Below are 14,460 nucleotides of genomic sequence, written 5' to 3'. Positions count from 1 at the left end.
TAACCAAAACCACATTCAGCCATTCATATTATCAGCTTCATTTAATGGGAAAAGGGATGCCATTTGCCTGTGATATCCCTGGAAACAAAGACAACACATTATTTGTAAATGCAAAAGCAATTGTCTTCTCTATGGGCAGTAGCTGCCCTCAAAGCATCAGCTTTAGAAAAGTGTATGTTGGGGAAGAGAGTTTTCTAGTTAGATGTTCTTCTAAGTAGAAGAGCCACAGACAGAACAAAATAGAACTTAGCAGTAATTTTATCTGACCATTGGCTCTGCCGCTTATTCCTATGGGATCTTGGGCAAATTCCTCCCTCTCTCTGTCTTAGTTTTCCCATCTGTGAAGTTGGGGATTGGACTATAATTGTTAAGGGCTTTTCTTTCTTGGACATTCTGAAAGTGGAAAAAAGAAGATAATTATCCTTTAACCACATGTGTGAAAATTGGTTTTCCATCAGCAAGTTACCCTGTTGCTCTGGAGATGTGGGCATACCAGAAGTAGGTTAAAGATAAAAACAAATCTCTTAGTGATCTTTCATCATTATGGTGACTTTCCTACCTAAAAAGATATCATCTATCTATCTATCTATCTATCTATCTATCTATCTATCTATCTATCATCTATCTATCTATCTATCTATCTATCTATCTATCATCATCTATCTATCATCTTTTATTTCCTTCTCAGATATCTTAAAGCCACTTAGAGCTGATTTAGGCTGGAAGGGCTGAGAGGTTTGTGTGGGGGAACAGGATTTTGTCATGTACAAGGACTACTGACCTACTTTTAAAAACAGTACTTAGTTGTGGGAAGGGTTTTGAAAAACAGTCTTATACTCTGCAAATGGGAGTATACATTGTTATGGCTTTCCTGAAGGACAATTTTACAATATATGGGTAGCCCTCTGACCCACTAATTTCACTGGGAATTTATCCTAAGAATCTTTGGTGTTTGCAAAAATTTATGCAAAAGGAGAGTTTGTGTTATTTGTAATAGTAAAAAGTTGGAAACAGACAACATTAGGTTGAATTATGATTCATCCTGAATAAAATGCTATAATGCCCCCAAACTTTGCAAAAATGTACCTATGGATATGAAAATATATTTGTGGTTTATCAGTGGAAGAAAGTAGATTAAAAACACTGTATGAACCAAAAGTAGACAAATACATTATAAGAAAATGAAGCCTCAGACCAAAATGCTTCACGAACATAGATGTAAAAATTCTAAACAAAATCTTATCAAATCAAATTCAACAATATGTTAAAAGGATAGTATGTCATGACCAAGTGGGATTCATCCCAGGAATACAAGATTGGCTTAATATTTGAAAATCAACACAACTCACCATATTAACAGACTAAAAAGGAAAAAAATATATGATAGTTTCAATAGACACAGAAAAAGAATTTGGCAAAATCCAATGCCTATTCCTAATATAAAGCTCCCAGCAACTAGGAACAGAAGGGAATTTCCACAGTGGGTAAAGGCACTATGAAAAATCTACAGCAAACATCACACCCACTGGGTAAGGACTGAATGATTTTCCTGTAACATCAGAAACAACATAGAGATGTCCACTCTCACCACTTCTATTCAATATTGTGCCAGATGTCTAGACAGTGAAATTGGGCAAGAAAAAGAAATAAAAGGCACCCAGACTAAAAAGGAATGAGTGAAACTATCTTCATATGAAGATGTCATTGATTTTCAATGTAGGAAATCCAATAGAATTTACAAAACTGCTGCTAATTGAGCTTACAGAGCCTCAGGACAAGAGTTCTATATACTAAGTACAGTTGTCTTTCTCTATACTAGTGGACACCATTCAGAAATTGCTAGAAGAAATTAAGACCTAAGTAAATGGAGAGATACACCTTGTTCATGGCTCAGAAGACTCATTATGGTAGAAGTGACATTTTACCAAATTCATCGGCTTTCTTTTTTTATAAATTGACCAGCTGATTTTAAAATTCACATGGAAAGGCAAAGGACCTAGAGTAGCCAAGATATCTTGGAAAAAGAACAAAGTTGGAAGACACTAACACTCTCTGACTCTGAATTCTAACAAAGCTACAGTAATCAAAACTGCATAGTGTTGGTGCCAAGATAGACAAATAGATCAATGGACCAGCACAGAGTCCAGAAATAAACTTTGCCCATATGTGGGCAACTGGTTTTTGACAAAGTTACAGAGGCAAAGTAGTGGAGAAAGGATCACATTTTCAAGAAATGGTCCTGCAAAAGTTTGATATGCATATGGGGGGAAAAAATCAGATCCATACTTTACATCATATTTTTTAAAAAATCAATCCAACGGGAACCTAAAACTATAAAACTTTTAGAAGAAAACATAGTAGAAAAATTTTGACCGTGGGTTAGGCAAAGACTTCTTAGATACACCACCAAAAGCAATGTACTTGTGTGCAGTTCTTTTGTCTTTAGCTTTACAGTATTCCATCAAAATCCTGGAACTTGTTGTATTACTCATTTGGAATACAGTTAGCTTTCTTGTTACTGTTTGTACTCCACATCAATTGAATTCCCCTCATCTCCTGGTTGATTTTAATCCTATTTTGTATATGAGGAACATTATTATGGGTCTAAGACTCAGTTATACAATGAGGTATACTCAGAAGTGTCCTACCCCCCATCCTTTAGACCCTGTTATCATTTCCCCTTTCTTCCCACTATATTCTTACCTCCCTCTGTAAATAACGAATCTCATTAGTTTCTGGCTCATCTTTCCTTACTTTGTACAAATGAGCAGATACATGTATATTTTCTTAAGCCCTTCTGCTTTCTTACATGCAAAGTAGCCCGTTTTTGCACTCTGCAAACTTTTGCACTTAACAGTATATCCTGGAAATAACTTTAGATTCAGAGATCTTCATTCTTTTTTATAGCTAAATAGCACTCCATGTGGTTATGCCCTGGTTCATTCAGTTGCTCTCTTACAGATGGACATTTACATCGTTTCTGATCCTCTCCCTCAGTGCGGCTATGAATAATCTTGTGTATTTTTGTATTGTTGGAGGTATACTTTCAGAGGAAATTCCCAGGAGTGGAATGGTTGGGTGAAAGGGTGAGCACTTTGGACATTTTGTTAGGTACTGACAAATCCTCCTCAGGAAGGGTTATATACCATTTTGCATTCCCACCAGCTATGTATGAGAGTGCGTTTCCCTGTAGCCGTGCCTGGCACAAGGTAGCATTGTGCTTTTTAGTTTCACCAGTCTGAGAAGTGATGTTATTTCAGCATTGCTTCACATTTCATTTCTCTAATCATGGGTGAGACTGAGCATAGGAATATTAACCCTTTGCCTATGATATATGCAGCAAGTATTTTCTTGAGAGGCTTTTTAAAAATTTTTATATAGCCAAATGTGCCATTCTTTTATTGGCTCTGGATGTTCACCCATGTTTTCTTTTAGTATTTGTATGGTTTCATTTTGTTTTTACATTTAGGCCCTGGATCCATTTGGAGTTTATTCTTGCATATGATGTGAAGTATGGATCCAATTTCAATTTTTTCCAAATGACTTTCCAGTTGACTCAGCACCATTTATTTAAAAAGCCTACTTCGCCCTGGAATTTGAGATTTTTCACTCCCTTCCCCTGAGACCTGGAGGAACATCTGACCCAAGAGCATAGCATGGCATAAAAAGACTGAGCCAGAGATTCCATTCAAGGGTGTGAACTAATAAATGACTGTGAGAAGGCCAGGAGATCCAGGAGGGGAACAGAGGCTGGGGAGGTCACGTTGCAATGGGAAAGCAAAGGAGCAGACCAAGGAAGCTGGATGGTGATGAGGCCCAATTAAAGCAGAAATAACAAGCAACTCACGAGAAGGAAACAGAGTCAGTGCCTGGACTTGCCTGGGCTTGTCTGAGCCACGGCAGCAAAGCCTTCCAACAGGAACAGCCCACCCCAAACGCTCCTGAAATCCTAGGGTGTGATCAGTCAAAAAATATACAGCCGATACAAAAGAGGAACTCTCAGCTAGTTAAAAAGACTTTCAGTCATGCGCCATGAAATGTCGTTTCAGTCAGTGACGGGCCACATGCACAAAGTTGGCCCAAGAAGATTATAATGGAGCTGAAATTCCTATTGCCTGGTGATGTCATAGCCATTGTAAGGTCCAGTGCAACGCATTACCGGAAACACATGAGTATTTTTACTGTACCTTTTCTATGGTTAGATATACAAATACTTGCCACTGCATTACAGTTGCCTGCGGCACTCAGTACAGTAACACGCTGTACAGGCCTGCAGCTCAGGAGCAATGGGCTGTACCATTCAGCCCGGCTGTGCAGGAGGCCTTACCTTCCAGGGCTGTGTTAAGATACTCTATGATCTCCACACAATGACAAAATTGCCTAATGACACATTTCTCAGAACGGATCCTCATCATTAAGTGGCGCACAACTATATTGCCAATTCCGGGCTTCAAATGAGCCCAGAATTCAGGATGATGAATAAACCCAGGCACCTGACATGGGTCCCCATCTTCATTGGGTCCCTGCTCCAGAGCAGTTGCTGGTGGGACCAACTCTTCAGCATCTACCCGCCACATTCACCCTGACAGCACTCACAGCTCTGAGAGGCTGCCTCCCAGTACTGGAAGGTCCTACTTCTTGGCTCAGACACTACAGATCTGGCCCTCTGGAGGGAAAACCAGGGCCAGAGGAATTGTCTCAAGACTAGAAGGGCAAAGCATGCATGTTCTTACATCAGAGGTTGCAAATTGGCCACCCTGAGCCAAATTTCCCCACTGACAAGTCTGTTTGGCCCCTGTACAGTGTTTTAAAAAATAATTACTTGCCAATATTTAAACGATGTAAGATTTCCTATAAAAGTCTGGATTGACTGCTTCTCTAAGGGGAAAAAAAAATTGAAAATATTTGGCAAACTGGGCCCACAACATTCTCATGTGGCACTAACTGGCTATGTCTAGACAGCAGGGGCCCTACAAAAAGTCGTGCCCATTCCAACTCACCCCAGTCACCGTCATCCCTGATTATACCCCCATCTCAAGACCAGGCACCGGCTGCCTCACAATGTGTGTGTGCTGTTGTAGAGGAAAAAGGGAAGACACATGTGCCCCTTGGGATCTTCATCCCTCACTTGTGTCTCGTGCTTGGCCCTGCAGGCAGCGGCGCCTGAGTTTGTAAACTATCTTAAATACAAGGAGCATTCTTAAATCTCTCTCCCAAGGAAGCCCTCCAGCCCCCCAACACACTGCCTCTCCAGGATACACAATGCCCCACTGTCAATTGGAAAAATCTAGAAAAGACTGCCCAAACTAATCATAGATGTTAATGGAGGAACAGATGGAGCTCTACTACTTCAGGCCATTCATTGTACAAAGGGGTTGGAGTAAAATGAAAACTTAATACTTTCACTCTGCTTTTAAGTTAGTGACAAAAAAACAATTTAATGAGAAAATCATTAAAGGTACTTCAGGAGAGCAAGACTGGGTCCGTCTGAACTTGGGGGTCCCAAAACATGTTCATCCTGTTCCAGGACTGTTTGGAAAATAAGTTAAGTGTTAGAGAGAAAGTCGCAGGGGTGAGGAGGAAGATGAAGTGGCCGGCCCAGTAGATGTCCTGAGCCGTCAAGAACCACCAGACTCACCCTACCTTAGGTTAGGGCTGCCTGCCCACGCCTAAAATGTAAGTGGCACAAAATTATTTGCAGCAAGGGTAGTAGGATCATTGTGGAAAGGGGCTTGAAGGGGGACAGAAAATCGGAATTTGGCTTTGACAAACACAAGACAGAGGAAGAGGGACACCTTCCTCACACCCCTTCATTCTGCTCTAGCTGGTGCCATATTAATGTTCTCTAGAGAGACATTGATCTTGAAACAGCCCAGACGTTTCTCGCTGTTGCTTAGGATGTTCTGGATGCGGTAGTTTCCGGTACTGAGCCAGCCGGGCAGGTCCAGGCGGGGTAGGGTGAAAACACTCTTGGGCAGTGAGTATTTGCCCTGTGGAAAAGCCAGTGGATCACAGGTCAGTGGGAGCCTATTCATGGGACTCTCTCCTGGAGCCACCTCTAGGATTGTAGCCAGGAACTATCCTTCCTCCCATTCTAAGAGCCACAGGAGATTAGAGATTACCATAGCACTGTAGAGCACTGAAGGTCACCCCAAAGTGCAACTTGCCCATTTCACAGATGGATAAACTGAGGTCCCCAAAAGATAAGCAATTCGGGATAGATCACACCAATTTACATCCACCCACAGACATCCAGATCTGCAAGAAGACAAGGCAAGGATCCTTCTCTCTAAACCCCATGTCTTTTCTGCAGCCATGGGGATAATGCTTTCCCTCCCTGAGTACTTACTTCTTTGAAAGGACAGTGGCAGGGAAGCCCATAGGTGTGCAGGGGCTCTGGGCAGGGCTCTCCAGGGGGGAGGAAAATGTCAAATACGTTACAGATGTCTTCGTAGGTACAGCTACCGACTTGTTCCACACATGGGACTTTGACCCAGAAGCCAGCCATTTCCTTCTGCACAGTTAGTTCCGCCTAGTGAAGAGTTTGAAAAAGTGTCAGTTCCAAGGCAAACATGGTAGTTCCTCTGTCTCTTTAAAAGGTCAGCATTTCGTTTCAATCACACAGTTTTTAATTGGCTGGGACGTTGGAGATATTTTTTCCTGTGCCCATGACGGACATGAATAATTAAATGTGATTTTCCCCATCACTGAACCTCACAGTCTCAGAATTCTTTAGGTAGTCATCACCATTGGTTGAAGCTAACACTTGAGTTGAAATACATTTGTTGCCTAACTGCTAATTGGCTAACTGTAGCATTGCTTCCTAGACTTTTCCAGAGTAACTACAAAAGGCAAATAAAATTATGAAAGGAAATTTAACCTCATCAGGGATGACATATAAGACAGAAAGGATTTTTACAAAATGCTCAGTGTTAACAAATGTGTGGGAAAAGCCAAATCTGTTGTTGTCAGTTAGAGGACAAATGGGCTCAAACATTTGGAGAGGCACTTTGGCAATATGTATCCACAGACCTAAAAAGTCTGTGTCTAGATGATCAGAAAGTAAAAAAAAGATGCATTTCAAGAATAATTTCTGCAAAGGTCTTTATAATAGCCAAAACCAAAACAAAACAAAAAACTACCCTGGAAACTAAATATCTGACATTAGATTTGTTAAGTAAATTATGACAGATCTATACCAGAATATTTCTGCCATTAAAAATGATTAGGCAGATCTATGCCAAATGCCACAGAAAGAGGCATAGAATATATAGTCTGATGCAAAAAAAAATTAAAAATGCAAGTTTAATAGCACATGTCATATAATCCCACTAGTATAAATGTATATATATACTTACAAATGCAGACAGAAATTCTGACAGGATATATAAATAGCTAACTGACTACCTTCTGAGGAGTTGGATTATAGGAGGACACTTACAAGCAGCACTGCTTATTTTCAAATAGCCATTAAAATTAACATATATGTTATATGTGATTGTATGGGGAATGTTCCAAAATGTTAAAAGTGTTTACCTCTCTTATCATGAGGTAGAGATTTCAGGTGATTTCTTTTCTTTTTCCCCCTATTTTGACCACTTATATTTTCCAAAGTTGACTACATATCACTTGCTAATTGATGTGGCTGTTTTGTAATTAATAATGACACCACTACCAAAACCAAATTGCCCAACCAGAGCTGTCAGACAGCAGAGAGCACTGCGCCAGCCTGTCGGGGAGGCTGAGCACTCCCTGCCAGGTGTGAGGAAACCAGCCACCCGTGCCCTCAGCAGGAAGCTGTTGGGGCTGACATCAGAGTCCTTCCAATCTCCGACATCATGATGCCGAGAGTCCAGGAACCTGAGTACGAGTCTCCAAATCCACGCCTCCTTCGCTGCTCTGGGGTGCCTGGGCTCCAGTATTCCGTTCCCTGAGCATATGCCCCTCAGGGCCCTGTCAGCTGGCCCATGGCACCTTCCCTCCAGCTCCTGACCAATCCCTCCCACCCTCAGGCTCACCTTCAGAGGAGCATTGAGAGGGACACTCGTCTGGGTCTCGGCACTCACAGTCACATTCCCAGGATTGACAATGGGGTTAGGTTCCACATTCAGGCTTTTGATCAGCACAGGGTCCTTCCCGTCGTCACAGTTCTCCCAGGAAAAGTTACTGATCCGGAATGCCTAGGGACAATCATGGCAGCAAGGAAAGAAAAGCTGACAAAGGAACACTCACGAGTCAGAAGAACAAACAGAACAGGCTACCGACGGTGTGGCCATGGGTAAGGTCACTCTCCTCTCTGAGCACATCTGTAAACCTGGGATAACGCCTGTCCTACCCATTTCATAGGCAGGACTGAAGTAAAAGACTAAAAAGACAATCTCCCAAAAGTGTGCTAAACTATAAAGCACATTACCCCAGACCTTGAACTGGCTTACGCTAGAGGAGGACCTGGACCTCAGAGCATGGATACTCAAACACTGAAAACAGGAGACTAGCCATGTTTGCCTCCTCTGATCTCCCACCTCCCTGCTCCCCACTCCTCTCCTGCCAGTCTTGGATTTCCCCCCAAGGATTTCCCTTGGCAGCCCATGCCCAGGACCTTATTCCCATCCCCCACCTCTCCCCCACCCCAATCCAGGGCCAGGGACAAAAGGAAACACAAAACACAGTGGGAAACATAACATCCAAAACCCCACCCTCAAGGGGCGTGCAATTAACCCAGGAAGAAAATAGGACACACGTGAAAAGATCCCCAGCGAGCCACTGTTGATAACCCCCACTGAATGAATGAAGTTCCCCAATCCTAGCCGGTGCTTCCTTACTCCCCTCCCATTGCTCACACCCTGTCCCCATCTGAGTCACCCTCCTCCCCTCTGCTGAGCCACCTGTCTTCCTTCACATCCCCCAGAGGTCTCCTGATGCCACCATCTCGTCCAACTACACCTGACCAGTGACTCCCCGCTCCCACAGAACCCTGCTGGTCTGTGATCTTGCGATCTTCCTACATCAGGCAGACTCTGCCCACCCGCTCGGCCTCCTCTGAGGAACTTACAATATGCCTACTGTGCACATCCCAACTTAGAAGGACAACCTCCGGGTCCCACACCCCCAAGCTGATCCCCATCATCCACACACCCACAGCCGACTGGGACGGAAAGGAACACCTAACCCAATCTGGTTGGGTGACAGGTTCTCTCTGCCTCTGATGTGGGAACTGAGATGGAGGCAAAGTCACTCACAGGACTTTGGGCTTTGCATTGTTACTGGGCCATAGCTTTGGGATGGGGCCAGAACTCTGAGACCCATGACCCATGACTCATGACTGAGACAAAGGGGAAGAACTAAGGGTCTGTTGAAAAGAGAACAGATGGAGTTGCCTACCCCCCCCCCCCATCTAAATAGGCAGTGAAAGGCATGGCTTTGGAGTGAGATGTGGGGTCAATCAAGGCTTTAGTCAACAGACATGGGTGGGAATCATAGTTCAGCCATCCTATCATGTGATTATATAAGCCAGTTTCCTCTTTGGTGCCCCAATTTCCATATCTTTTAAGTGGAGGCATTTATACCTTCCTTTCAGGGCTGTGGCAAGGGTGAGAGCATGTATGTAAAGCTCGTTACACAATGCCATGCCCAAAGCATGAGCTGGCTCACTAAATGCCAGCCATTAGCCATCCCAGCCTCCACATCTTGCCTCTAGTTCCAAGAGATTCCTTATACACCTGGAATAAACACCTTGACTTTAGCTTCCTGGAATGAGCTTCTGTCCCTTGGGATGAAACATTGTGCCATGGCTAAGAAAGGCAGGACAGAGTCTGACTCACCCCTGTATTCCCCAGTCCCTTACACAGGGTAGGAATCATTCCTTAAACCTGCATGCAGCAATGATCACAGACCCTGGGCTAAGTGCTGTGTCAATAGTGGTAAACAATTAGAAATGTTCCTGCCCTGTCTTCAGGAGCCTAATCTAATGTGCAGATTACCCCCTATGATTTCTGAGTGCCAGAGAAACAAAAGGTAGGGTTGAGAGTAACAAAGGACTTGCTACTTAAGCTGGACTCCTGCAGAAGGAGGAGTCAGCCATGTAAATAGAGAGAAAAAATGCCCAGGCAGAGGGAACATGTGCAAAGGCCGTGTGGTAGCTGCTCTGGCACTACAAGCAAGCCAGTGGGCTAGATGCGGTGGACAAGGGACTCAGACAAGGTCAAAGGGGTGGCAGGGTCATTTCAGGCAGGATCGTGCAGGTCATTATCAGAAGGTTGGATTTTCTATAAGTGCAATGGACACCATTGCAAGAGAGGGCGATGCTCTGGTTTATGGTTGAAAACAGCTTGGAACAAGGTGGAAGTGGGGAGACCAGTTAGGAGGCCACTGTCTAATAAAAGAGAGCCTGGAATTAAGAGTTGGGCTGGAGGGTACGCAGGAGGACTAGCCGTTTTCAGGGGCTGCTTTCACAGATTCTAAGGCAGCCCAGGCTGGAGGAAGTGTCCACAGCGCCCTGTTGGAGCCGAAGAATCCTCTCCCCTCCCCTAAGTGACCTTTCCCCCAGGCCCTCAGGGAGACGTAACAAGGTGGTTTCCAGATGCCTGACTAGAGGCTTCTGTGGCAGTGAATTCTGCAGCTGAGTCCAGCCTCGTCTGAAAAAGGAGGTGTGATGGATTAGCAATGCCCAACAAGGGCCAGGCCTGGCACCAGATATGTGCCATCCCAACATGCGGGAAGAGACAACATGGGGCAACAAAAGGCAGAGGGGAAAGGCACAGCTCTGGAGGCAGAAATGTGGGTACAAATCACAGATCTGGGTTCAAATCAGACCTCAGCCACTCTCCCTGGCTGAGACCATGGCAATTTCCTCACCTATCAAACGGGCATAATTATATCTTCTCACAGGGCTACCGGGAGGGGGAGAAGTTTGTATACAGAGAGTACAGGTCACAGCTCTTGAAAACTGTGAAGCCCATGAAAACACGAGGCTGAAAAAATATCACAGACCAGAGGAGGCTGGGGAGATGGACAACAAATGCAAAGAGGTAACTGGAATGAAGCCTGAAACACACAGAGGCCATTCATGAAAAAAACTGGTGAAATCCAAATAAAAAGTCTAGTGTTTTGTTAATGATAATGTAGCAATGTTGGCATCTCGGTTTTGACAAGGGAACCATGGTCGATAAGATGTTAACATTATGGAAAACTGAGTGAGGAGTCTGTGGGATCTCTGTTCTATCTGTGTAACTTCTCTGTAAATCTAAAATTATTTCCCCAAAAAAAGTTTATTGGGGGGGAAAAGCACATCACTCAACATATTCTGGATGCTCAAACACTCACCACTTCCCCACAGCTTTCATCTGGCCTGTGATATCAGGGTCAGAGCTTTGAGTCACATGAGCCCAGAGAAGTCCTGGACGATGGCAGATAAGGACCAAAAGTGCCATTTGCTATGTAATCTTGGGTGAGTCCTCTGTCCTCTGTGGGCCTGAGCAAGGTGGGTGAACTCTGTGATGTCTCAAGGCCTCTCCAAAACTGCCAATCTAAGACCCTCTGGAATGGCCTGGAATGGCATCCATAGCCAAGACATATAGAAAGGAGATGTAGGGCAGGCTCGAGCCTTAGCCGAGCTCCACCTCATAGCGGTCAGACCACGAGCCAAGAAAAACATTATCAAACTGTGAACCCTCTGGAAGAATAAGCCCAGAGATCCCAGCTCCTTCATTCAATAGGCAAAAGCAGACTCCTTGCCCCTGTGGCAGGGTGAGGCTGAGTCCAATGGCTTATATCACTGCAAGACTTCAGAGCAGCGATTTTCAACCGGTGTGCCGCAAGAATTTTTAAAACATGCACTACCTGACTATTCAGTCAGGGGCAGTCACCTCTTTTCCCTTAGATTGTCAAATTTTTTAAAAATGCCAACAGCCAACACAATAGCTGCCCCGTGTAAATGAATCAAAATTATACCTTTTTCTTTTTTGTCAGAAAGGCAGATAATATATATTTTGGTACACCGCAGAATTTTAGTAATTAGTTTACGTATGCCATGAGACAAACAAGGTTGAAAATAACTGTTTTAGAAAATTTCCTTCACCCACAATCCACAAGAAAGGCAGGTTGGCATCAAGCCCATTTTACAGATGAAGAGACTAAGTCTCAAGGAGCACAAAGGCCATGCCCATGGATTGGAGACAGAGATACAATCAAAAGCCAAGCGTCCCAGCTCTCAGTCCTATCCCACTTTGCCCTACACCACACTGTTTCTGACTCTCTAGCATTTCCAAGGTGGCTGGAAGGAGGGGATCTATGCTGGGCCTCTCTCTTTGCTGCCAGAAATAGTGTTTTGCTTGCAGCTATGCAGCAGAGGCAATGAAACTAGGCTTCTCTAGGTCTCAAAATGACAGAGCTTCCCTTTGCCAAGGATCTGGAGCTTGGGCGTGAGAAGGAAAGGGCAAGCTCAGAGGTCAGTGCCTCTCCATGGCTCACAACCAGGAGCAGGGCTGGACCTTTGTCACCAGAGGAACAAGTCTGGACCTTCTGGCTTGGAGAGTCTCTCAAACTACCCACCCATCAGGACGAGCCCAGCGACAGAGCAATACAAAGGAGAGGGGATTGGTGCCAGGCCTTCTCATGGGGGAAGGGGGGGGCAGGTAAACAGGGCTGAGTCTCTGGGCCTGGGAGCAGTGCCTTATTCTTGCAGTTCTGCAAAAATTTCACTCAGACGGTTGCAAAGAGGGCAGGAGAGTACATGAGTGAGGTTAAGCCTTCAGAAGTCTGGAGCTGAGGAAGGCCTTACAGACCACCCTCACTGTGCAGATGGGTGAAGGGATTCAAAACAGGCATCCCCAAGATGTGCACTTTGGCATGTTTCCTACATATATAAATATGCTGTTAAATTTGGCTATTTTCTCTTGTTAATCTGTCTCACGTTGACCTGATTATTAAGACCTGCAGACAGAACCTAGAAGGGCAGAGAGGAAAACTGCTTCTTCTCCCACGAGGGAAACAAACCCTTAGAAAGAGAAGGACCCACTCAAAGTCCCACAGGTAGTGCCTCTGGGAGGCTCTGCTGCCGAGGAGGAATTCCAGGGACGGGACTAGCTATCCCCATCTCCCACCCCAGCCAGCCTCCTAAAAGAGCGGCACTCACCTGTTTCATTAAGACCTTTGCAAGGGCCTCGGGGCCAGCGAGAAGCAAGCCCAGGGCGAGCAGGAGCGGAGCCCGCATCAGGGGCATCTTTGCAAAAGGCGGGTGTGCGCGAAAGTAGCTACAAGGTGCGGGGCCGCAGCGACGCCTTTAAATACCCGTCGGCGTCGGTTGTGCAAAGCGGCGCATTGTCATGCAAAGCGAAGCGCCGCCGCGTCCGGTTCCTCCCGGCTCGCCCGGATCCGGGGTTTCAGGGCCCCGCGTGGAAACAGATCTTTCCCCGCTCTGCCCCTCAGGGACTCCTCCTTAAGCTCCTGCCCTCCGCGTGGGTTTCGAGCCCCCACGTTCCGAGGGGCGAAGGCGGAGCCGGAAGCCGAAGGGGCGGGGCTGAGTGCGGGGTGGGGCGGGGCCGAGAGTGGGAGAGGGAGGCCCGGATGGGGGCGGGGCCAAATGCGGGCGGGGCGGGGCCGAAGGGGAGGGAGGGGCGGGGCCGAGTGATGGGGGCGGGGCCGGGGCGGGCGGGGGCGGGGCCGGGGCGGGCGGGGGCGGGGCTGCGGTTTCTGAACTTGCGCTCTGACGGACATTTGTCCAGCGGGCGAGATTTGGTTAAGCTTCTATATTTTGTAGTTGAGGTTTGCTTTTTAAAGAGGCAAGAGGGGATATTAACTAGATTGTAAACCCCGCAAGGGATGGGACCATAACTTTTCGCTACTGATGCCTACCCAGTGCCAGACACATAACAATCTTAGTTGAATAAATGAATTATTAATAGAATTTGAAACTTACCTAATCATCTTTTTAAACATTTTTTTTTAATTTTGGAATTCATTTTAGATTTACAGAAAAGTTGCAAAAATAGTACAGCGCTATCTCTCTCTCCCCTATTGTTAAAAATAGCATGGTGTATTTTTATAGAAACTAAGAAACTGGCATTAGTATGTTATTCATAACTAAGCTGCAGACTTTACCTGAACTTTTAACATGCTTTTTAAATTGCACACCTTCCTCCCAATCTGATAAGGGCTTCCCTCTCTCATCCAGCACAACCTCTTCATTACACACGAGGGCAATTTGAGGCCCCGCGAAGAAGAGGACTTGCCCAAGTCACACAGCAGAAGTGAAACTAGAACTCGCTGATCCCACAGTGGTATGAGAGGTGTCCATGTGGATGTGCTCCTTGGTGGATGTGTGGGTGGTGGGTGGGGGAATTGGCCGCGACACTGGTATCACTGGGGCCTCATTGGGAAATAAGGAGACTGCAAGCCTCCCTTCCAGCATCATTCCTTCTTCATCTTTGCACCTGCCAAGGCCCCTCCACCCCATTACCCACT

General features: G+C 45.4%; 1 protein-coding gene across 1 annotated transcript; it reads right to left on the bottom strand.

Moving 5' to 3' along the window:
• Positions 1 to 3,029: 3,029 nt before the first annotated feature.
• Positions 3,030 to 13,525, bottom strand: GM2A (ganglioside GM2 activator). Its single transcript, XM_081134678.1, has 4 exons — positions 13,133 to 13,525; positions 8,019 to 8,180; positions 6,350 to 6,532; positions 3,030 to 5,990 (listed from the first exon to the last, which is right to left on the bottom strand). Exons 1-4 carry the CDS (start codon positions 13,217 to 13,219, stop codon positions 5,811 to 5,813), a joined length of 612 nt encoding a protein of 203 aa, XP_080990804.1. The 5' UTR covers positions 13,220 to 13,525; the 3' UTR covers positions 3,030 to 5,810.
• Positions 13,526 to 14,460: the final 935 nt, after the last annotated feature.

The sequence above is a fragment of the Miniopterus schreibersii genome, assembly GCF_964146895.1.
Source record: "Miniopterus schreibersii genome assembly, chromosome: 4".
In the NCBI taxonomy this organism is placed as follows: domain Eukaryota; kingdom Metazoa; phylum Chordata; class Mammalia; order Chiroptera; family Miniopteridae; genus Miniopterus; species Miniopterus schreibersii.
The sequence above is the reverse complement of the archived record's forward strand: the minus strand, read 5'-3'. Positions and strand labels throughout refer to the sequence as shown.

Bases quoted from the DNA above. Each gene is read 5' to 3' on its own strand.
- GM2A (XM_081134678.1), bottom strand. From the start codon at position 13,219: ATGCCCCTGATGCGGGCTCCGCTCCTGCTCGCCCTGGGCTTGCTTCTC. The intron at 6,533-8,018 runs GTGAGCCTGAGG...ACTCTTCACTAG, and splicing joins CTCTCAATGCTCCTCTGAAG to GCGGAACTAACTGTGCAGAA. The intron at 5,991-6,349 runs GTAAGTACTCAG...GCTTTTCCACAG, and splicing joins GCCACTGTCCTTTCAAAGAA to GGCAAATACTCACTGCCCAA.